This window comes from Alexandromys fortis, unplaced genomic scaffold (assembly GCF_014885135.2).
Source record: "Alexandromys fortis isolate MF-2015 unplaced genomic scaffold, M_Fortis_MF-2015_v1.1 scaffold_98, whole genome shotgun sequence".
Lineage (NCBI taxonomy): Eukaryota > Metazoa > Chordata > Mammalia > Rodentia > Cricetidae > Alexandromys > Alexandromys fortis.
Window position 1 is genome coordinate 2,618,582 of NW_026068002.1, and position 24,465 is coordinate 2,643,046.

Consider the following 24,465-nt stretch of genomic DNA (forward strand, 5'->3'; position numbering starts at 1 on the left):
ATTTTTCCCTGTCACTTTAAAATGGCATTTAACATAAAGACCTAAAATACGAGGCTTAAAATTTTTAAAATACCCTTTGTCTTTTCTAGATGATTGCTACATCTTAAATTTGATCAAAGTGATTTCTCAGTTTTACCAATGAATATTCTAGATAGGGCCAGCTATGTGATTTGTAGAGGAGCCCTTTGTGACTGGAAATATAGAGTCACTGTTCTAGATTTTATTAGGAATTTCAAGACCACAAGAGTGTACCAAATCAAGCTCAGGGTTCCAGTTGCCACTGCGTCGCTGCTGAATTAGTCACCACAGGCTTCCGTGACAATGCCAGAGGCTGGAGAACTTAGCAGATATTTATTTTCCCACAGTTCTTGAGGCCAGAAGTCCAGGGTCAGAGTAGCAGCATGCTTGACTTATCTTGAGGTCTTTCTCCTTGGCTTGTATGCTCATGTGGTCTTGCCACATCCCTGGTGTCCCTACCCATCTTAATAAGGACATCAGTTCTGTTGGGTCAAAGCCTCACCTCTAGGTCCTTCGGGGTCCCTTATAGCTTCTGTGAAGGGTCTATCTCCAAGTGTAACCATATTAGGAACTTAGTGCCCCAATATAGGAATTTTAGGGAGACACAATTCTGTCTATACTGCCTGCTGTCTGTTTGTAATTCTGGGTGAAGCAGTTTTCCCAGCATAACTTTTGAGTGTTCACTTTCTAAGAGCAAGCCCAAGTCATTCCTGTCATTCAGAAATTTGAGGAAAGCACTGAGCCATTGTACCAGACACTGGTGGTTATACCAGCCTTCATGGTCTCGTTGAATGGGGCCAGCCACTGGTCAGTAAAGCAGACAGATCTAATATCTATGTGTCTAATGAAGCTTTCTGTCAGGCTAGAGTGTAGTTCACTGGCAGATGATTTGCTCAGCCATCACGTGGTCCCTGATTTATCCCCAGAATTGCAGGAATAGCAAGGAGTGCTTTCTAAAGCAGATACCCACAGTAATGAGTTGAGCAGTGGTCTAGCATAGCGTGTGCGGATGAGCCGTCTACATTGCAATCACACGGGGCACCAAAATAGGGAGAAGGCACGGAACCAACAGTTAGGCATTTCGAGCTGGCCTTCAATCTTCAGAAAGGATGTGGGAAGGTTAAAGAAGTCCAGAGGTTTTATTAGCATGGCAGATGGCATGGGTAAAAATAGCTTATAATAACAGCAAATAGGCATTGGATGCCCATTTGGCGGCGGTCTCCGTCCTGAGAGCAATAATGTGTTTTATGCCATTCAGTCCTCATAGGTCTATGAGGACTAAGTATATTTGTTGTGAAGATGGGGCTTTTACAGAATAAAGGAGACAGTAACTGTGAAAAGCCCAGCTCAGTGTTCAACAAGTGGCTACCGTTGAAATCATTATAACATGCCAAGTCAGGAGACAAAGCAAGTGTATCCTCAGACACCAGCATCTGGGAGTATAGTCACTGGCCTACTGCTGATTGGCTAACGCCTCTGCTTCTTTCCATAGCCGCAATCCTAATTGCAAGGTCATCGCCTCCCTGGTTTATAGTAGACAGGCCTTTCCTGTTTTTCATCCGACATAATCCCACAGGTGAGTGGTTCTTCGGTCTCATCCCTGGCTTTCCATCACCAGACAGGTGCTCTCCGGCTACGGTAGTGGCCATCAGTGTGGCCCTCAATCTCTTTCTTCGTGTCCACTGTAGACGGCACTATGAATACTGTAACCCCCGACTTTAAAGAGGAAGGAAAATCAAATCTGTGTTACAGAGTTTGATGAGACCTTTCAAAGATTGCCCAGATTATACTTTTGGAGGAAGGTGGTGGTTTTTACTATATAAGAAGGTTTGGGGGCTGGAGAGATGGCTCAGAGGTTAAGAGCACTGACTGCTCTTCCAGAGGTCCTGAGTTCAATTCCCAGCAACCACATGGTGGCTCACAGCCATCTGTAATGAGATCTGGTGCCCTCTTCTGGCCTGCAAGCATACATAGAAGGAATGTTGTATACATGATAAATAAATAAATCTTTAAAAAAAAAAAAAGGAGGAGGAGGTTCGGCATACCCCCATAGTTTAAAAAAATACCTTAAATTTTTGTGACACACTCTGTCTTCACCTTTTGTAAGACCACTCAGATACATTGTGAGGAAATTTTCCATGCAATAGATCTTAGCCTTACTTTATTCCTTAACTGAGCTCTGATCTTTAGCTTCTGCATGTTTGTGTGTGTATGTGTGTGTGTGTGCCTGTATGTGTAGTGTATGTGGGCAGCTGTATATGGATACATGTGCACATATATGCATTTCCAAAGTTGGTTGTCATTCCTTAGGTGCTAATCCCTCCCCCTCTATGAGGTATAATCCTGCCTTTATGGAAAGGTTGGCTTCACATTCCATATAAATGGTTGCTAATAGGTTTTATTGTTTGCTGTTATTTTAATCAGAAGGTGTAGTTCCTTTTTGTCTTGCATGTCCCCATTTGTGTCAGAGTCGATCAGTCCAACACTGGAGCTTCTCACAGCGCGTGGCTACTTAACCTAAACTTCCTTTAAAATGACAATTAAAATGTCAACTTCTGGGGCTGGAGAGATGGCTCAGTGGTTAAGAGCATTGCCTGCTCTTCCAGAGGTCCTGAGTTCAATTCCCGGCAACCACATGGTGGCTCACAACCATCTGTAAAGAAGTCTGGTGCCCTTTTCTGGCCTGCAAGCATACACACAGACAGAATATTGTATACATAATAAATAAATAAGAATCTTTTTAAAAAAATCTCAACTTCTTACCACACCATCCTCACTGCAGCCACCACATTGGAGAACTGGGTTCCATATCACACAGTGAAGGTGGAGACTCTTTCTGCCCTTGGAGAAAGTTCTGTGGAATGGCACAGATGGCCAAGAGACCTCCCGACCCAGCATGCAGCACCTTCCATCTTGCCCTGTGCATTCATTCTAAGGAGTTCAGCATTCTCTCTTTTGAATCCTCTAGGTGCCATCTTGTTCCTGGGGCAGATAAACAAGCCCTGAAGAATAGGCAGAAGAAACGCACGCAAAGCGAAGATGACTTTGTTCTGAAGAAGACTCCCTTCTCCACATCTTTCATAGTTCTGTTAAATATTTTTGTACACCGCTTTTTTTTTTTTTAAACTGGTTCATAGCAATGGTTCAGTGACGCAAGCGTTTCTGGTCAGGGCTGTGTCGGAAGAAAGGGCAGGATGGCTGGGATGCGGCTGTGAAGAATGAACCGGGGGGCTTCAAGACGTCCAACAGAGTTCCTTAAACTACTGATCAGTTACCTAGATTAACAACCCCCTTGAGTATTTGCTGTCTATCCAGTTCAGGACTTTCGTTTCGTTTTTGTTTATATGTGTGACTTTCCAGGAGAAGTTTAATCAGTGTGACAGGAGAAAAAAAAAGACATTTTATAGTTCTTTTTATGGGAAAAACATCATTTGCCTTTTTGATTTCCCCCCTCCTCACTTCCACCCAAAGGCTTGAAGCTGGTAAGGGGTGGAACTAGCGAAAGCTGTAGCCTCTTCGTGTGTTGTTTTTGTTGTTGTTGCTATGGTTGTTTTATATAACGCATGTATCCACTAAAATAAAGTTTGAAAACTAACGTCTCGCTAGACACAATTTGCTGTCAAGCCACGCACCTGTCACTACTGGTCCATACTCTTTGGATTGGCATTTTTGTATTTTGTACAAAGTAAGAAATAAAGTGTTACGAGTAGTAGAAATTTCAAAGAAGCCATTTCTCTGTGTGAAAAATGACATCAAAAGAAACAGCCTTTCCAGACACCTTCCCCCGACCTCTCACGGTGAGCCTCTGTACTGACGCAGCTTGCGGGAGCTTCAAAGCCCCTGACTTTTTCTGTCCTTTTCCTTGCAGCCTGACAAGCAATTGTCATCCCTTGACTCAATTCCTATCAGTTTACAGACCTCCTCCAGCAGTAACTGTTATGGGAATCCCAGCTCTGGTTCTCAGCTGCAGTCCCCTTGAGCAGTAGCTAAGGATTCTCTGAAGACAAGTGCCCCATCAAGTACAGAAAAGAAGTTTCTGGAGATTTCTCTATTTTGAAAAATCTAAGCAACAGTAAATGTTTTGATTTTGGTGGGACTGGTGGGAGGGGATGCTGTTCAAATTGACAGTTTTTGTTTCATGTAGAGGAATACTTTTTCCTGCTGAATTTAAACATCACACTTGTGTTAAAATTTACTGGGCATTTTAAAGTAAGTTTCTAGAAAAATATAGCCTGCCTGTCATCAGAAAATTTGAAAACATGGAAACAGCAAGATGGGTCAGCAGGTAAAGGTGTTTGCAGCCAAGCCTGAGGGACCGAAGTTCAATCCCCAGCACCCACGTGGTGGAAGAACTGACTCCCATAGGTTGTTCTGACCGCTGCATGCACAATGTAGCTTGCATACACACACCCCAAATAACAAGTGAAATTTTAAAAATTTAAGACCATATAAAACACTTCTTATCAAAACTTAAGAATTTATTGCTATTTTGAGCCCAGAAGCTCCACAATTTATGCTACATCAAAATGTCAGTCGTATTCAGCACTATTTGACCTTGTTAGATACAGTAATTGTTACTTGTAAAGTGGACTAAACTATATTGTTTGCAACTATTTAATTCCATGTATTTGAAACCACAGAACAAAAGGAAGTAAATACCAACAGCCTATTTTGAATAGTTCCCTCAAGCCACATACATTCTGGCAAACACGCTCCTTGTTATTAATGCCTATTAGAGCCAGTCTTACTGGGTTTTATTCTACCCCGCGTCAATAATGTGTTTTGAATTACTTAAAACAATAGTGCCAGTAGCAATGAGATGAGATTATATATTGCCTTCATCTACTTGTTTACTTAAGTTTGGAGTTTTCTAGAGAAGGAACTAGTATGATACACATGAGAGGCAGGTTGTTACAGGAATTCTCTCCTGTGGTTACGGAGGCCAAGACTCTTGCAGTATACCGTCAGTAAGCCGGAGGATCAAAGAAGATGGCAACACAGCTCAGTCTGGGGCCTGAGCAGTGAAGGGACCATGATGTAACTGTAAGAGGCCAAGGGCTTCAGAACCTGGGGCTAGAATGTCTAATCAGGAGATGGAGTCCCAACTCCAGAAGAAAAATGTTGCCTTCCCTGTGTTGTCCTAGTTTATTGTCCATCAATGGGATGATACCCTTCCACCCTGAGTGAAAGTGGGTCTTCCTTTGTCCAATGATCCAAGTGCCACGCTTCCGGAAGCACCCTCAGAGACAAGCCCAGAGGCAGCGCTTTACCACCTACGAGAGCATCCATCTCTTCTTCCAGGCAGGTTGACACAGTGTCTGCCAGGAGTCCTTTTCCCAAATCTTGGGGTGGACAGGCACAGTCTTGGCATGGGAAAGTACTTGCCTGTTTCAAGTATGTAGTCAGAGACTGTGCCTTCATTTTCCAGCTGCCCAGACCCAAATAATCACACAGAAACTATATTAATTACAACACTGCTTGGCCAATGGCTTATGCATATGCCCACATAGCTCTTATATCTTAACCCATTTCTATTCATCTGTGTACTGCAGATGCTATGGTTTACCCAATAAGGTTCTGGTGTCTCCTTGGCAGCTACATGGCATCTCCCTGACTCTGCCTTCCTTCTCCCAGCATAGTTTGCCCTCCTAACTCTATTCTGCCTTGCCATCGGCCAAAGCAGCTTCTTTATTAACCAATGGTGAAAAAACATATTCACAACATACAGAGGGGAACCCCACATCACATGTACATTTATGCAGTAGAGAAGCGGGATAAAATGAGTACAGGAGAGAAGATGTCCAAGTGTAAAAGCCAAACAGTCCCTTGAGTCCCAACTCTTCTAGCAGTGCTCTTTCCAAAAAGGACCAGAGAGTTTGCTGGACGCTTGAATAGTCCTAGTGCATGTGTAGAGATGCGCTATTCTCCAAGAATGTTGTTCATACTTGACTGGTTACATTAAATTTCCAAGTGTCTGGTAAAGTTTCAAAGTTCAGTTATGCACCCAATTTAGAAAGTCATGGCATCAAGGTACCAGGCAAGCCTCTTCTCCCTTAGTTTTCCCAAGTCGGCCATCTCTACTGTCCCTCCACTCAGCACCCACATTCTGCTCCTCTCTGATTTTAGAATCAAATCTGTTTGCAGTCCATTGGGCCAGAGGGGAACTCTTCCTCTCATCTTTTTTCATGCATAACCTTTTACCTTGTGATATATTTAAGCCAATCAGTCTGCAGGCCTTGTCTTCAAAAATATCAATTTTCTGAAAGCTCCTTTCCTGGAGGGAAACTGGGATAAATGTAAGATATGGAGACTGGTAGGAAAATGACAGGCCTGTGAGAGACTACTTTTACTCTGTGGACACGGTTGAGCGAATGATTTACCATAGATTAGATGCCACACTGAGTCTGAGCAGGAGGCAGGCTGCAATTTTCTTAGAGTAACAAAATGGAAGACCTTCGGGGAAATGGAGCCAGCTACCAGTGAAATCACTCTGTCACTTAATGAGATGGGTACTTCCAGTTTTTCCTGAGACACTGGAAAATGAGAGAAGACATTGACCCAAATATGCTAGATGCTCTGATGTCTTACTGGCCTATCAAGTGTTTGCCCCATAAAGGAAATAATGGCAGGTGACCTGGGAAAAAAATTCCACTCAACCAGAACTTTACAAAGGGTTCAAGAGGGTACCCTTTATGCCTGTCGCTTTGTGTTTCTGAAAATGATCTGGGTGATGTCTGAGCTTCACATGAAGGTGTCTGAATAGCTGCAGTGGTTCAGCGAGTCAACAGAGTACCCAACACTCCCTTCAAGGACCCATCAGCACTGACTTCTGGGAGAGGTGAGATCAGGCTCGGCTACAGGAGAGAGCTATGTCCTCAGTTTTCCTGTGAATGGTGAAATATTGTATCCTCTACCTACTGAGAACCTACTTGAAAATGCCACAGAGTGGAAAGCCATTGCTGTTCTTTTTGAGACAGGATCTCATGTAACGGCAAACTCTATGCAGCTGAGGATAACTGCACCCTGTCCCTATTGCCTCTGCCTCACATGCGCTAGGAATACAGCCATGCACCACCATGCTCCATGTATGTGGTACTGGGATTTTGTGTACACTAGGCAGGCACTCTTCAAATAGCTGGAGCTACAGCCCACCAAGCGGTCTCTGAAAATTCCCAACCTACTGTACTTTTGAAAAAAGCGTTTTAAAATTTTTTGCTGTTACAATTACATCATTTCCTTCTTCCTTTTTCTCCCTTTAAACCCTCCCACATGCCACCAACCTCCTTGTTCTCCTTCAAATTTATGGCCTCTTTTTCTTTTTTTTATTTAATAGATTTTTTTAAAAATACCAATCCAAGAGTTCCTGCGAGTTTCTTCCTGCTCTCTGCATCTGGCCTCTGGCCTCTAGCCACTTCCCTCGTGTCATGGCCCCGAAATGGCAATCTGCGCTTCTGCCTCAGTCCAAGAAACCCAAATCGGCTCCGTCCCCGAAACTGGAGGACAAGTCTGCCTCTCCCAGCCTGCCGAAGGGAGAAAAAGAACAGCAAGAAGCAATTGAACACATTGACGAAGTACAAAATGAAATAGACAGACTTAATGAACAAGCAAGTGAGGAAATACTAAAAGTAGAACAAAAATATAACAAACTCCGCCAACCGTTTTTTCAGAAGAGGTCAGAATTGATCGCTAAAATCCCAAATTTTTGGGTAACCACATTTGTCAACCATCCACAAGTGTCTGCACTGTTTGGGGAGGAAGACGAAGAGGCTCTGCATTATTTAACCAGAGTTGAAGTAACAGAATTTGAAGACATTAAATCAGGTTACAGAATAGATTTTTATTTTGATGAAAATCCCTACTTCGAAAATAAAGTTCTCTCCAAAGAATTTCATCTGAATGAGAGTGGTGACCCATCCTCAAAGTCCACTGAAATCAAATGGAAATCTGGAAAGGATTTGACAAAACGCTCGAGTCAAACACAGAATAAGGCCAGCAGGAAGAGACAACACGAAGAGCCAGAGAGCTTCTTTACCTGGTTTACTGACCACTCTGATGCAGGTGCAGATGAGTTAGGAGAGGTCATCAAAGACGACATTTGGCCAAACCCCTTGCAGTACTATTTGGTTCCTGATATGGACGATGAAGAGGGAGAGGCAGAAGATGATGACGATGATGATGAAGAAGAAGAAGGCTTGGAAGATATTGATGAAGAAGGAGATGAAGGGGAAGAAGATGAAGATGAAGATGATGATGAAGGGGAAGAAGGAGAGGAGGATGAAGGCGAGGATGACTAGCACAGAAGACTGATGGATTCCGACTCTCTTTTTTTATTTTCTTTTTATTTTTTAAATTTCTCCAGTCCCTGGGAGCAAGTTGCAGTCATTTCCCTCCCGTCCCCAATCCCTCTTGTGCTCAGTCGCCCTGTTTCTGAGGTCTCGCTTCTCAATACCATGGTTCTCAACTTATTTTTGGGGAAATGTCTTGAGCAAAATACAATGGGAAAAGAATCTCCACTACTCTGTTCTACATTCATTTTTATCTTTTCTTGTCTTGAACTGTGGATTCAACACCACCACCACCGTGCTCTGTGGGAAAAAAGAAAAGCCCTCCAGCCCCTTTGGCTCTGCTGGAGGCTGGAGGGTGCTAGGCCCCTGTGTAGTAGTGCATAGAATTCTAGCTTTTTTCCTTTCTCTGTATATTGGGCTCAGAGATTACACTGTGTCTATGTGAATACAGACAGTTAGCATTTACCAACATGTATCTGTCTACTTTCTCTTGTTTAATAAAAAGAAAAAAAAAGAAAAAAGGGGGGGTTAGAAGGTCAGCAAGGGTGGGTTTGAGGTGTCTGGGGGGGTAAGTGGGCATTGTGACAACATGGCTTCTCCTTTGGCATGTTTAATTGTGATGTTTAACAGACATCCTTGCAGTTTAAGATGACACTTTTAAAATAAAATTCTCTCCTAACGATGACTCGAGCCCTACCACTCAATGGGAGAATCAGCAGAACCTGTAGGGGTTTATTTGGAGTTCACATTCTCTGTTGTAACTTTATTTTTAATTTTTTTTATTTTTAGTTTTTTGGTTTTCACTGGAAGGAAAAGATGCTCGTTTTAAATGTTGAAGTGTACAAGTTGCTTTGTTACAATAAAACCAATGTGTACACAAAAAAAAAATACCAATCCAAGTTCCCACTCCATCCCCTCCTCCCATTCCCTCCACACACCCTCCTACCCCACCCCCATCCACTCCTCAGAGAAGGTAAGGCACATTGCTTTGGGGAAGGTTCAAGGCCCTCCCTACTTTATCTAGGCTGAGCAAGGTATCCATCCAAAGAGAATATGATACCTAAAAGCCAGTACATGCAGTAGGGATAAATCCTGGTGCCACTGCGAGTGGCCCCTCAGTCTGCCCCAGCAATTCAATGTCACCCACATTCAGAGGGACTAGTTTAGTCCTATGCTTGTTCTTTCCCAGTCTGGCTGGATCTGGGGAGCTCCCATTAGCTCAGGTAAACTGTTTCAGTGGGTGTCCCCATCATGGTCTTGACCTCTTTGCTCATATGCTCACTCCTTCCACTCTTCAGCTGGACTTTCAGAGCTCAGTCCAGTGCTCTAATGTGGGTCTCCCCTCTGTATGCTGTGAATACTATTAATGAATAAAGAAAACTGGCTTGATGTGATAAGGTAGAATAGAGCTAGGTGGGGGGGGGGGGGTGCCTAAACTGAATGCTGGGAGGAAGAAGGCATAGTTAGGGAGAAGCCATGGAGCCACAAGAAATAGACATGCTGAAACTTTGCTGGTAGGCCACGACCTTGTGGTGATGCACAGATTAATGGAGATGGGTTAAATTAAGATAAGTTAGCCAATAAGAAGCTAGAGCGAATGGGCCAAGCAGTGATTTAAATAATATGGTTTCTATGTAATTATTTCGGGACTGAGCAGCCGTGGACAAACAAGCTGGCTCTTACATGTATCCATCTGTTATTGAAAAAGGTTCTGTGGTGATATTTAAGATAATCATCAGTCTGACTACAGGGAAAGTCAAGATCAGGGCCCCTCTCCTCTATTGCTTAGGGTCTTAGCCAGGGTCATCCTTGTGGATTCCTGAGAATTTCTCTAGAGCCAGTTTCTTGCTAATTCCATAATGACTCCCTCAATCAAGATATCTCTTTCCTTGCTCTCATATCTGTCCTTCCTCCATCTCGACTATCCCATTCCCTCAGGTTCTCCTCAACTCTCCCCTTCTCCCCTCTTCTTCCCCTTCTACTCTACCTTCTCCCCCCACCCCCATGCTCCCAATTTTATCAGGCAATCTTGTCTGTATCCAATTTCTAGATGGATCTATATATGTTTTTATTAAGGTTCACCTTATAACTTAGCTTCTCTAGGATCATGAACTAATAGGCTCAATGTCCTTTGTTTATAGCTAGTATCTACTTAGGAGTGAGTACACACCATATTTATCTTTTGGGGTCTGGGTTACCTCACTCAGGATGGTGTTTTCTAATTCCATCCATTTGCATGCAAAATTCAAGACGTCGTTGTTTTTTACCCCTGAGTAGTACTCTAATGTGTAAATGTGCCACATTTTCTTTATCCATTCTTCAGTTGAGGGGCATCTAGGTTGTTTCCAGGTTCTGGATATTATAAATAATGCTGCTATGAACATAGTTGAACAAATGCTTTTGTAGTATGGTTGAGCATCTTTTGGGTATATGCCCAAGAGTGGTATTCCTGGATCCTAAAGTAGGTTGATTCCCAGTTTTCTGAGAAACCGCCATACTGATTTCCAAAGTGGTTGTACAAGTTTTCATTCCCACCAGCAATAAATGAGTGTTTCCCTTACTCCACATCCTTTCCAGCATAGGTTATCATTAGTGTTTTTGATCTTAGTCATTCTGACAGGTGTAAGATGGTATCTCAGAATTATTTTGATTTGCATTTCCCTGATGGCTAATGATGTTGAACATTTTCTTAAGTGTCTTTTGGCCACTTGAGATTCTTCTGTTGAGAATTCTCTGATTAGTTCAGTATCATTTTTAATTAGGTTACTTAGAATTTTAATGTCTAATTTCTTAAGTTCTTTATATATTTTGGAGATCAGTCCTTTGTCTGATGTGGGGTTGGTGAAGATCTTTTACCATTCAGTAGGCTGCCTTTTGTCTTATTGACTGTGTCCTTTGCTTTACAGAAGCTTCTCAGTTTCAGGAGGTCCCATTTATTTATTGTTGCTCTCAGTGTCTGTGATACCAGGGTTTTATTTAGGAAGTAGTGTCCTGTGCCCATGCATTGAAGACAACTTCCCACTTTCTTTTTTATCAGATTCAGTGTGGTCAGACTTATATTGAGATCTTTAATCCATTTGGACTTGAGTTTTGTGCATGGGGATAGATATGGATCTATTTTCGTTCTTCTACATGTTGACATCCAGTTATGCCAACACCATTTATTGAAGATACTTTGTTTTTTCCATTGTATAATTTTAGCTTCTTTCAAAAATTGGGTGTTCATAGGTGTGTGGATTAATATCCAGGTGTTCAGATTGATTCCATTGGTTCACCTGTCTGTTTTTATGTCAATACCATGTTGTTTTCATTACTGTAGCTCTGTAATAAATCTTGATGTCAGGGATGGTGATGCCTTCAGAAGTTTCTTTATGTACAGGATTGTTTTGGATATCCTGTTTTTTTATATGAAGTTGATTATTGTTTTTTCAAGGTCTGTGAAAAATTGTGTGGGATTTTGATGGGGATTGCATTGACTATAGATTGCTTTTGGTAGGATTGCCATTTTTACTATGTTGATCCTGTCTATCCAAGAACATGGAGATTTTTTACTTTTCTGGTATCTTCTTCAATTTCTTTCTTCAAAGACTTAAAGTTCTTGTCAAATAGGTCTTTCACTTCTTTGGTTAGTGTTTCCCTAAGATATTTTATGTTATTTGTGGCTATTGTGAAAGGTGATATTTTTCTGATTTCCCTCTCCACTTCTTTATCATTTCTGTATAGGAGGGTTACTATTTTTTTTAGTTGATCTTGTATCCTGCCACATCATTGAAGGTATTTATCAGCAGCAGGAGGTCTCTGGTAGAGTTTTTGGGGTCACGTATATATACTATCATACATCTGCAAATAACAAAAGTTTGGCTTCTTCCTTTCCAATTTGAATCCTCTTGATCTCCTTTTGTTCTCTTATTGCTCTAGCTAGGACCTCAAGAACTATATTGAATATATATGGAGAGAGTGGACTGCCTTGTCTTGTTCCTGATTTTAGCGGAATCACTTTGAGTTTCCATTTAATTAATGTTGGCTGTCGACTTGCTGTCTATTGCTTTTATTATATTTAGATATGTTCCTTGTATTCCTGATATCTCCAAGACCTTTAGCATGAAGGGGTATTAGATTTTGTCAAATGCTTTTTCAGCATCTAATGAAATGATCTTCTGGGTTTTTTATTTCAGTTTATTTATATGATGGATTACACTGATAGATTTTCATATGTTGAATAAGCCCTGCATCTCTGCGATAAAGCTGACTTCATCATGGTGGATTTTTTTTTTATGTGTTCTTGAATTCAGTTCACCAGTATTTTACTGAGTATTTTTGCATCCATGTTCGTGAGTAAGACTGGTCTGTAATTCTATTTCTTGGTTGAGTCTTTTTGTGGTTTTGGTATCAGGATAACCGTAACCTCATAAAGAGTTTGGCAATGTTCCTTCTGTTTCTATTATGTGAAACACTTTGAGGAGTGTAGGTATTAGCTCTTCTTGGAAGTTCTTGTAGAATTCTGCACTAAAATCATCAAGTCCTGGGCTTTTTTTAGTTGGGAGGATTTTGATGACAGCTTCTATTTCCTTGCAATTCATAGGTCTATTTAAATTACTCACCTGATCTTAATTTAATTTTGGCATATGGTATCTATATAAAAAATTGTTCATTTTTTTAAATTTTCCAATTTTGTGGAGTACAGGTTTTTGTAGTATGACCTAATGATTCTATAAATTTCCTCACTGTCTGTTATGTCCCCTTTTTCATTTCTGATTTTGTTAATTTGGATGTTTTCTCTCTGCCTTTTGATTAGTTTGGATAAGTTTGTCTATGTTGTTGATTTTCTCAAAGAACCAGATCTTTATTTCACTGATTCTTTGTATTGTTCTCTTTGTTTCTATTTTGTTGATTTCAGCCTTCAATTTGATTATTTTCTGTCTTCTGCTCCTCCTGGGTGAGTCTGCTTCTTTCTGTTCTAGAGCTTTCAGGTGTGCTTTCACTAATGTCACTAATGTGAGCTTTTTCCGTTTTCTTTATGTGGGCACTTAGTTCTATGAATTTTCCTCTTAGCACTGCTTTCATAGTGTCCCATAGGTTTAGATACACTGTGCCTTCATTTTTGTTGAATTCAAGGAAGTTTTTAATTTCTTTATTTCTTCCTTGACCCAGGGGTAGTTCAGTAGTCCACTGTTCAATTTCCATGAGTTTGTAGGCTTTCCAAGAGTAATATTGTTGTTAAATTCTAACTTTAATCCATGGTGATCCGATAAGACACAGGGGGTTACTCCAATTTTTTTGGATCTGTGAAGGTTTGCTTTGTTACCGAGTATGTGATCAATTTTAGAGAAGGTTCCATGAGGTGCTGAGAAGAAGATATATTCTTTTGTGTTTGGGTGGAATATTCTATAGATGTCTGTTAGTTCATTTGATTCATAACATCTGTTAATTCTCTTATTTCTCTGTTAGATTTCTGTTTGGTTGACCTGTCCATTGATGAGAGTGGAATGTTGAAGTCTTCTACTATCAGTGTGTGGGATTTGATGTGGAACTTAAGTTTTAATAATGTTTTTTTTTTTTTTACATATGTGGGTGCTCTTGTATTATGGGTATAGATGTTCGGTATTGAGATTACATCTTGATGGATTGTTCCTGTTATGAGTAAAAAGTGTCCTTCTCCATCTTTTCTGACTGATTTTAGTTTGAAATCAATTTTGTTGGATATTAGGATAGCTACCCCCACTTGTTTTTTTAGGTCCATTTGATTGGAAAACCTTTTTCCAACCTTTTACTCTGAGGTAGTGTCAGTCTTTGAGGTTGAGATGTGTTTCTTGCATACAGTAGAAGGCTGGATCCTGTTTTTGTATCCATTCTCTTACCCTGTATCTCCTTATAAGTGAATTGAGTCCATTGACATGAAGCGATATTAATGACCAGTGGTTGTTAATTCCAGTTATTTTTAGGTAGTAGTGTTTGTGTGTTTCCCTTCTTTGGGTTATGCTGGTGGGGATTTATCAGATGGCTGTGTTTTTGTGGGTGCAGTTAGCTTTTTTGGGTTGGGGTTTTCCTCCTAGTACTTTATGTAAGGCTTCATTTATGCCTCTTTTTCTAAAAAGTGTATACCTAAATATGTAAATACAACCTGCTTGGTCTGTCTGTATGTTACTTGTATGCATATTTCAGGACTGACTGTTTGGTTTTGGGGAAGACTTTCTTCCCACTCTCAGTATCCCTTAGTTGCCTGTAGTTCTTTTGAGCTTTCCTCCTGCATTAGCCCGTCTATTGGTGTCTTCCTTCTTTGTTCAGGTCATGTTTAGGTAGCCACGTTGTTGAGTCTTCATTGGGTGTATCTTCTCTGACATCACTAGGAGACACAAGTCATAGCAAACTTCCTGTTCCTCTGGCTCTTAACTCCAACTCCCTGCTCCATCCTCCACAGGGATCTTTGAGCCTTGGGTGCAGGAGTTGTGCTGCAGATGGAGCAATTGTGACTGGGTCTCACAGTCTTGCATTTTGTTTTGCTGTGGTTTTCTGCAAGGGCTCCTTCTGCTGCAAAAAAGAAGCTTCCATGATGAGGGGAGAGGTCTACACTTCCCTGTGGATATTAGGATAGTATTTAGAGTGTGTTTAGGGAGTATGATGGTTTAGTAAAGTGACAGTTTTAGGTTCTCCGTGGTCCATGAATTCACTGACTCTAGGTAGTTGACTAGGTTTGCAATACCAGGCATGACTTGCATCTTTTTGAGTGGGTCTTAAGTCCAGTTAGAGAGTTGTTGGTTATTGTTGAGGTATACCTGGATGGGAACATTACATTTAAACTATATATGCAATTGGGCATGGTGATACAGGCCTTTCATCCCAGCACTTGGGAAGCAGATGCAGGCAATTGATTCTCTGAGTTTGAGGCCAGCCTGGTCTACAACAGAGTTCCAGGACAGCCAGAGCTACACAGAGAATCCCTGTCTCAAAAAATAAATGAATAAATAAGTATATGTATACAAAATGTAGACTTAGATGCATTGTAGGTATTTTAGGTATATAACAATGATTCCTCATAACTTTTTCAGACATCTTATTATTTTACCCCCTCCTTCTGTATTCATCTCCATCCCATCCCCAATTAACCGCCCCTCCATTTTTCCCATTTCTCCCTTTAGATCACTAGACTGCTATTCCCCCTCTCTATTGCTCCACCCTGCCCCAACAATGGTCTCGCTTTACTTTCCTGATTTCTGCAGTTATCCCAGCTTATATATTTACATCTGAAGACTGACTTGGAGCTGTGAACCTCAGATGAGAGAATATGCAACGTTTGTCTTCCTGGGTCTGGGTTTCCCCACTCAGTATGATTTTCTAGTTCCATCCACTTACATACAGTTACCTGTTCATGAGTTCATTTTCCTTACAGCTGAATGGTATCCATAGTATCCATAGTATATACGGATCACATTTTTACCATCCACTCATCAGGTGAAGGACATTGTCTTCACTTCTTAGCTACTGTGAACAGAGCAGGAATGGAAGGAACACGGCTGAGCAGTTATCTGTGTAATAAGATGTTGAGTCTTTTGGCTTATGCTCAGAAATGGTATAGCTAGGTCATATAGTAGATTTATTTTAACTTTTTGAGAATTCTCCACACTGATTTCCAGAGGGCCTGGACCAATTTGCAATCCCATCAATCCACATCCTCTCCAGTATTTGTCAGAGTAAGCTCATCCTTTCTTTTGAGTCTTGAGAAAAGATACCAATGTGATTTAAATGAGAAGCATTTAAATGGAAACCACTGTTTCCCATCACACCGAGATCACTGCTGACTAGCGCTTACAAATGGAATGAACTGAGTGTCACTCAGCAAATAGAAGCAAACTTTTAAACTTAGTTCAGCCTCTATCTGGAGTCGATGAACCCAGCTCTAAGGTAAAAGGTGTGGCTGCCTTAGAAACAACCCTTCCTGGATGTTGACATCTGTCCTAGAGTCAAGAACTGAATCTAGTGACCACCTGTCTGGCTCCCCATGAACATCTCCATCAAGTCAGTCAGCTGAGCATTCTCTGCCTTTGTCTCATTAGCTGTAGGCCTCTGATAAATCTTTCCAGGCCTTTGGTGCCATACTGCCTTGATGTGACGATGCTTGTGTAGAGGAAGCGTCGTCAGCAAGCTGATCTCAGGTTTAGGAACAACCTTTCTCCATCTGCAAATGACCTAATGACTCATCTCTTCTGCACAGAAAGGACCAGAATAGATTAGACTACTCTACAATTTTAATGTACCGTGAACCTGGCAGAAAGTTCCTCTGGATAGTGAAGTCGTGCAGGTCTTTTGTCAATGGCAGGGACAGTAAGTTTACGGTTTTTAGTTTTCTCAATTATTTTTCCTCCAGGAACATTTTTCTTAAGTCATTAGTTTTGTACTGTTAGTGAATGACAGGCCACCAAATATACGACTAGTGGGAATGCAAACACCACCAACTGAGCATTTCTTTTTCAAAACTATGTGCCATGGCTGTGAGTCGTTTAACTTGTTTTGTTTTGTTTTGTTTTTTTTTTTTTTTTTTTTTTTTTTTTTTTTTGAAATAGGGTCCCACTACCTAGCCCAGGCTGGCCTTAAACTTGTGATCTTCTAGTCTCAACCTTTCTCATTCTGAGTACTGTGATTCCATTCACCACATCTGGTTTGTGGTTTGTGGTTAAGATTTTCAGGATAAGGAGTGGGGAGGAAGTTGGGGTCTTCCAGAATAGGCAGACTTCCAACTTGTATTGCCAAAGCTGGCCTTGAACTCCGATCCTCCTGTTTCTACCTTCTAGGTGCTATGACAACCATACACTCCCATGCCTGGCCTGAAGATTTTGATTGCATAAATTTTCTACTGGTGGCAGGGCGTGGGTGACCTTAGTTTGCAAGATGAGACTAAATCAAGCTGTCCTCAGTATTCTGCTCAGAGCCACGGACTCAACCCAAACTCTCATACCCAAAGTCGAGAGCTGCAGATCCTTAGGTTTTCAACTACAAGGGTTGTAGGCCTTTACAAACTGAGGATTGGAACGATGGTACAGGCTACCTGTGAAAAAGACCGGAAGCAGTGGACATGGGGACGTAGGCCTAGCTGGCACACTGCCAGCTGCGAGGTGTTTCACCGTCAGCAGGATGTTTGAGTGGGTGTTCAAATAGTAATAAATGGTTAAAAAAAAACTTTAAATTTTTGTATTTTCAGCATCTGTGCTGAAAATGGAAATGAAAACCAAACACTCATTTCTTGGCATCAGAAGTGAAGTATACACCCATCAAATTCCTCAGTAGAATTTTGAGGAGAAGCAGGAAGTGGGATAACCCAGGCAGATATTTTCACAGAATTGTAAAGCTGTGTGGGGCCCGGTAAAGTCACGACACATAATCCTATGCCACATATACACACATCCTTTCTTTCTGGAGAGGAAGACAGTGGTCCCCACTAGACGTGTGGCATCCTAAGCTTTGCTGTAGGGCTGGAGCGCCATCTTGTGTTCAGGATCAGCCTAGGTCTACAAAAATAGCTCTTGGTTTGTTCCTTTCTTAACCAGAACTATAATCCCTACTACATTTCTCTTGTGGGCACATAAGACTTTGAGAATAATTTTCTCCACTGTATATATGCATATAGTAAAATACAGTTTGAATTTAAAATAACACAACTTATATTATCCTAGATGTTCAACCTTCCATTGTTGGGTTAGGATCTTATGGGCTTAAATTATAGCATGAGAAAAGACAGGGGAGTTAAAGTACAATAGATGACTATATTTTTCAGTCCAAAACCAACAATGTCTTTTCTGCTCAGTAATTCCCTTATGTTCTTATGATCGCCTTTACAGTGTAGATATGGCATTGGTTAAAAAGCTAGCACTCCAGACAATCACTGGATGAGCTTGGTCATGTGCTCCGCTCACGTCCTCGTAGCCCAAGTGTTCCTCTAGCCCTACCCAAGTGTAAAGTTTACTCCCTAAGGGTAAAACTTGTGCAGAGACTGATTCCAAGTTTTCAGCTATTTCAGATGGAACTGTGGAAATAAGCCGATTTCTCCACATTCCAGCCCATCATCACTTTTCAGTGGTTCTAAAAAGATTTAAAATAAATATAGCCTAACAATTTGAGTTCAAAATTTTTACTTAGAAATGTTTTGAAAATATATTTCTTAGGAAAAATATGGGTCTTTTTCATTGCAGACTCTTTTATGTACTAAAGCTACATTGGTTCCTTGTGTAGAACTATAGAGAGAGGGTTTTGAAGCTTGAGAATTGAAGGGAGTCACAAAGCCAGGTTTTGCCTCCAAACTGGTTCCTTTCCATGGAGGCCCAAAAATGAGAGACTATTTCCACCTAGAGTTGGGACTTACTTCTGTTCCTTCAAGGTTGTCTGTTCCTTCCACAAACCAAGGTACCACCTAGATTTAGAACAGATAGTTCTGCTCTCTCAAGGTTATTGTCAATAGGTGTGGCTAATATCCATACCTTGTACTTCAGGAATAGAGGTGTAGATGTGTTTCTACCCCAAACAAAAGTCTAAGTATCCAACTACGTTTCTACCGCTTTAAGTAGATAATAATGGATTCCACCCAGAGAGTGGTTTGCCTACAGAATGTTTTGGTGTAGGTTTTGAGCGTGACTTGTCTTGTTCTTGCAACAGAATGTTTAACTAAGAATGTAACCCACAAACTTCAAATGGTATGTTCATTTCCTTGTATCATGTTAACACAGTTTTTTATTTTATTTTTTTTTTCTTACTCCTATCTTTTGGGGTTGGGGTATTTTAAGCAAATGGAAATTAAACGCAGGTGATTTCAGTGTTCACTGGAACTCCCTCCCGGTACTATCCTATGTTTTCTGTTTTATTATTTTCACTAGCATCTTCATCATCTTTACTAATTTTCTAATCCCCATGATCCTACCGTGGTAAGTGGTATTTTTGTCAAAGCTGGTCTCCAATACTTTTCCTTTATCTGAATTCAGTCAATAGCAAGCAAGTGGAAGTAAGTTAGGAAATGAACTTTGTAACCCTGGGGACTGGGAGGTTAAAGAGAACTGCGACAGGAGGCTAAGACAAGGGCAAGAACAGCCATGCTTTATTTCTTACGTTTTCTAGTCATCTCCACTGCCATCGTCACCTGTCATGGCACTGGAAGCCATGCTGTTTAGCATGCATGAGGGATCGTGATGAGGACAGAGACAGGTAATCAGACCAGGCTAAATAAACAGGAACTTCCAAACATCCCATATTCAAAGATAAACAAGGTGAGTGTGGGCAGGAATTCAGCTAGGTTCTACTGCAGTAGATAACACAGTTCTCAATCAAGCTTGTAGACTAAAGTCTTAAAACCTGAGCAAGAGAAGTCACAGACTACACTTTCCACACAACTCTGAGAGAGAGGAGAGGATTCCTGAGTTAGCCAGTGAATTCACCAAAGACTGAAAGGAATGCTTGCCTAAAGAAACCTACAACGGATTCTAGCTAGAGTCAGGCATTTCACACATGCTGGGCCGGTGTTGGACATGCTTGGTGTCATGCACTTCATGATATAACCGACTCCATGGATTTATCAAGATGTTTTCATGACACGGACTCATGGATGACAACACAAAAGATGTCTGCACTAGATTTGGTCTCTTATCTTTGCATTTAATTGAAACATATATTTAAAAAAAACAAAACAACAACAACAGCAACAAACAACAAAACAGAAATAGCAAACTGGAAAGATGAGAGTTCCAGGCAAGCCTTAGCTACTAATGAGATTCAACAAACAAAAGAAAAATCACAATGAAACTTGATTAAGAAAACTACTGATTTAGCTGACTTAGCTATCTCTCAAACGCCCTCTGGAAACAGTCTCTGTTACCTAAGATATTGTGTCTATTACCCAAGACACAAGCTCCACCTTTCCCGCCAGTCTCAGCAAGAGGCTTTTATCCTCGGTGGGCTGAGACATCACTGGCAGAGGGTGAGATTGAGATGCCTTCTCCATCGAGACAGAGGGTCTTCCTTGCCCTAGACAGACCAAAGCTTTACAACAGTCTCTCATCTCAGAGGTGTTTCTTTCTAGCTTCAGAATGAATGCTGTGGAGACGACTTTTGTCACAGGCCTGGGGACTCTTGCTCTTGTTTTCAAGGGGGAGGCCCTGTAGAGACGACAAATACACTCTGGCTTTATGAATCGGGGTAAAAATGGTACTGGGATCCAGCTCTGGCCTGCAGTTATCCCACACCCGTGTGAGCTCTGTTGAATGAGTTCAGAAGAAACACAGGGCTCCAAGCAGAAGACAGACAGGGATTATTATAGAATAACAGGAAACACTGTCAAGGGTGAGAGTGTACAATGGCCAAAGGGGCTACTGGAGAGGAAAATACTCTCGGGTGATTGGCTAACACGGCCATTATGATAACAGAGCTGCTGAAGTTGTCATATACTGTATTTTCTAGTGCCTGGAACAGTTTTTCTGAAGTGAGTTTTCCACTCAGTTCACATGATCTACAGACCCTTTTGAATTAACTCTTTTTTTTTTCAGTGACCGACAGAATTTTAATAAGGTGACATAGTCATTTAACACAGCCTTTATCTTTGTTTCAAAACAAAATTCCAGGAAACAAAATACTTAACGACAGTTGGGTAGTAATTAAAATAAAAATCGCAATTTTGAAGAATCAAAACCAGACAACTGCTGGAAGGTAAAATCACATGGCTTGCCAAAAAAAAAAAAAAAAAAAAAAAAAGGTAATGTTAAAAAGGGCTAAAATTAAATTGAACAGCATTCTATATAATGCTACATTCTTGAATTAAGAATGTATAACTAGATGTTAAGTGTTGATAATTGGCTGAACTTCTACATACTTCATGTAAATATGCATGAAAGTTTAATTGCATAAATATCCTGAGTGGCTCCCAGGCTACATTAGGTCTACATGCTTACTATTTGTATTAAACAAATTACAGCTTTACGTGATTGAGCACAACAGACCTTCAGCTGCACTTTCTCATCAATCACTATATCCACTGTATCGTCTGAGGGGTCTGGGCTACAAATCTCAGTCTTAAATCTGAAATTATATCAAAAGAAATACAATGTAAAAAAGCTAGAAGGGAAACAAGTGCACATCTTAGAGCATTGTCCCTTCAAAGCTTAGTCCTTCCCTTGCCCTCTTGCCTGACTTCTGCTTTGTAACAGTCTGCATTATTATACTTTAGAGAAATCCTTCCAGAATCTGAGCTGTTGATCTGTACACTCTTTCAACCGTCTCAGTGGAAAGGAACTTTCATGGCTACTACTTTGGGCCATCAAAGGTCCCTGGATCAATGTTTAAATTTATCCTTTATACTTACAAAAAGAAGACTATTTCCAGGGTGGCCGGAGAATATGGCTCCATACAAATTGCATACTAATTTTACTTACAAGACATTTTTACTGTGTTTGAGTATATTCATTTTATAATCTGGATTAGATTTTAAAATTTTAACCTTAAAATTATAGTTACCAAATCAAATGACTTTTGTATACATACAAACCTTTCTATTACATCTTCTCAAGAAAGTGAAGTAAAATAAGTCCCTGATAAACTACCAATTAAAAAACCAACCAAACAATCTATTCTAGAAAATGGCTTGCATACCTCCTCAGAAGGCTGATTTTCCTTAATCAAACAGAACATGAGGTAACTGAATTGATGGCAAATATACCTCAGAAATGCACTTATAAACAATGACTGAAATATAGAATGTACTAGTATTAAAAAATGTACTGTTGCATGGTAAACATGTGAAACAAGAAATATCCAGTTACCAGACATGTGCTGCTTTCCTTTTTAAAGGGGGAAAGGGATTGTATTATTTTCAGTGCTTAGAAAATACAGCAAAGAGAACCAACTCCATAAACTACAGGGATTAGATAAGCAACTATCTAAACCCTTACTACCAACTATGATTCAAATGAAATGCATTCTGCCATTTCAAGATAACAAACTGTCACTGTTAATACCAGGCAATATTTTAAAGATGGATCAATTAACCCTAAAGGGGCAGACACGGTGTCTTTTTATTTCAGAGCTCACTGATAGATAGTAACCTTAAGGCATTTAGGGCAGTGCAGAAGAAAAGTCATGTCTCCAATCAGTGCCAGAGATATGTCTCAGATTCTATTTTTTAATCAAAAACAAGTAATGGAGCAGATTAAAAAGAAAATGTGTTAAAGCTAGTAGCATAGCTGTGCTATATCAGGTAACAATGAGTTTCTTTCTGTCTTTTTTTTTTTTTTTTGAAGATTTATTTATTATGTATACAGTGTTCTGCCTGCATGTATCCCTGTAGACCAGAAGAGGACACCAAATCTCATTTTAGATGGTTGTGAGCTACCATGTGGTTGCTGGGAATTGAACTCAGGACCTCTGAGCCATCTATCTCTCCAGCCTCAGAAGTTGGTTTCTTTCTCTCAATGCACCCCAACAAAGCACTGCCACTTTGGCCTTTCTCCCTTTCATATGCACTTAAAGCTAACTAATACTTCCCTCCCTACCAATCTGTTTCTCACACACAAAATTCATATAGCTGGAGATACAGGAGGGAGCCTGGAAGCTGGTGATGAGGTCCTGCTGAGATCAGGCTGTGTCTTGCTGTAAAATTAACCTATTTTTGGGTAGAAGTTTCAAAGACTGTGCCTGGTCCTGAGAGACTCTATTACTTTTAAAGATGGACTGACTTAACTTTGTGTATAAGCAAGCATATATGGGCACAACATGTGTGCAGTGCCCGTGGAGGCCAGAAGAGTGCACCAGACACCTGGAACTCAAGTTACAGAAGGCTGTGAGCCACCTCATGTATCTACGACAGTATAGTAAGTGCTCTGAACTGCATGGGTGCTGGGAGCCCAATATCTACAACAGTATAGTAAGTGCTCTGAACTGCAGAGTCATCTCTCCAGGTCCCGAGAGACTATTTTACAATCAGCTATTTCATTTTGAGGATGGAGGATGGCTGTGTGCCTGTGCAAACACATGAATGGCACCATCAGTCTGACACCACCATGCACACAGAATAAATGCTTTATTTCTGTCAACAGGAAATTCACTGTTGTATAATTTATTGGGGGTAGATTAAGACAATAAGGGCAAACTGGCATATTGAAATCACATCAGGGAAAACAGACCCAAGAACTTACTGGACACGCTTGAGCCAAGAAAGTCAACTGTAGGGCCCACAGGTCTACCCCTCCTCCCAGGGGTTCATGTTGAGGATAGCTTGCAGTTTCTGGCAAAATATTTTGTTTGTTCCTGTGCACCCTCTGCCCACCCTGGTGGTTAGCTATAGGGGAGTTGTTTGCTCCGTCTTGAGCCTAGTAATTTCCCACCTGCCTGGGGTATTTCCACTGTACAGAAGAGAGGTATAGGTTTTCTCTATACTTGAATAAATGGCATTCTGCATTTTCTCTTCACGAATGACCCATGTCTCATGTTCCTTAATCTCCAGTCCCTTGCCCAAATGGCCAACTGTCCCATAGTAAGTACAGGCACTACAGTCAACCTGGGACCTCAGTTGAGTAGGCTATGAACAACTCCCTTTCTTTAAAATGTACTTGGCAGTCCAGCTCCTTTACCAACATGTGCTATGCACACACACTCCTCTCCATAAAATACACCCAAACACGCCCCTTAGGAACTCAGCTCCTCCTCTAGGACCCCATAAGGGAAAGCTCCAGACAATAATCATGGCTACTGAGACCCTTCCCTCACGCGGCATGCTACTCCCTGCGAGATATTTTGAGCTTTTCTATTGCTTTAAATAAGATTTCCTTGCAACTTTGCAATCAGTGTGGGCTTTTACTTTATTATTGACCAAAACACCAAGAACCTGAAGACAGCCAGTCCAGCAACAACCTGAACTACTGTAATACACAAGACCAAGGAAAAGGGCCAGGCAGCAGAATTTACAGCCTTTGGTGGAAAGTCAGATCATGATGCCTAGGGAAGGGAGGAACTGGGTAAACAAAAACCCTGATCTCTGTTACTCTTCTGGGGCTCAAACTGGCCCAAATCAATTTCAGGTCCAAAGAGCTCACCTGGATCCCAGAGGCAGACACTTAGCGCTGCAATGCCCCCACTGACTTGGCATCTGACAAGCAAATGTAGGCATCAAGGACCACCTGTCCCTGGGGCTTTCGCTCAG

The 24,465-nt window shown here is 41.0% G+C and overlaps 2 protein-coding genes across 2 annotated transcripts in view; both read left to right on the forward strand.

Moving 5' to 3' along the window:
* The window catches only part of Serpine2 (serpin family E member 2), a 57,523-nt gene extending 53,910 nt beyond the window's left edge, over positions 1-3,613 (forward strand). Inside the window, exons 8-9 of the mRNA XM_050161068.1 lie at positions 1,511-1,594; positions 2,987-3,613. Of these exons, the coding sequence (XP_050017025.1) occupies positions 1,511-1,594; positions 2,987-3,024 (122 nt within the window). The 3' untranslated portion in view covers positions 3,025-3,613. The remainder of the gene's footprint in view (positions 1-1,510; positions 1,595-2,986) is intronic.
* A 3,802-nt stretch (positions 3,614-7,415) lies between these two features.
* On the forward strand, positions 7,416-8,774 carry LOC126512991 (protein SET-like). Its single transcript, XM_050161074.1, has one exon. The coding sequence runs from the start codon at positions 7,443-7,445 to the stop codon at positions 8,310-8,312; it is 870 nt and encodes a 289-aa protein (XP_050017031.1). The 5' UTR covers positions 7,416-7,442; the 3' UTR covers positions 8,313-8,774.
* The last annotated feature ends 15,691 nt before the right edge of the window (positions 8,775-24,465 follow it).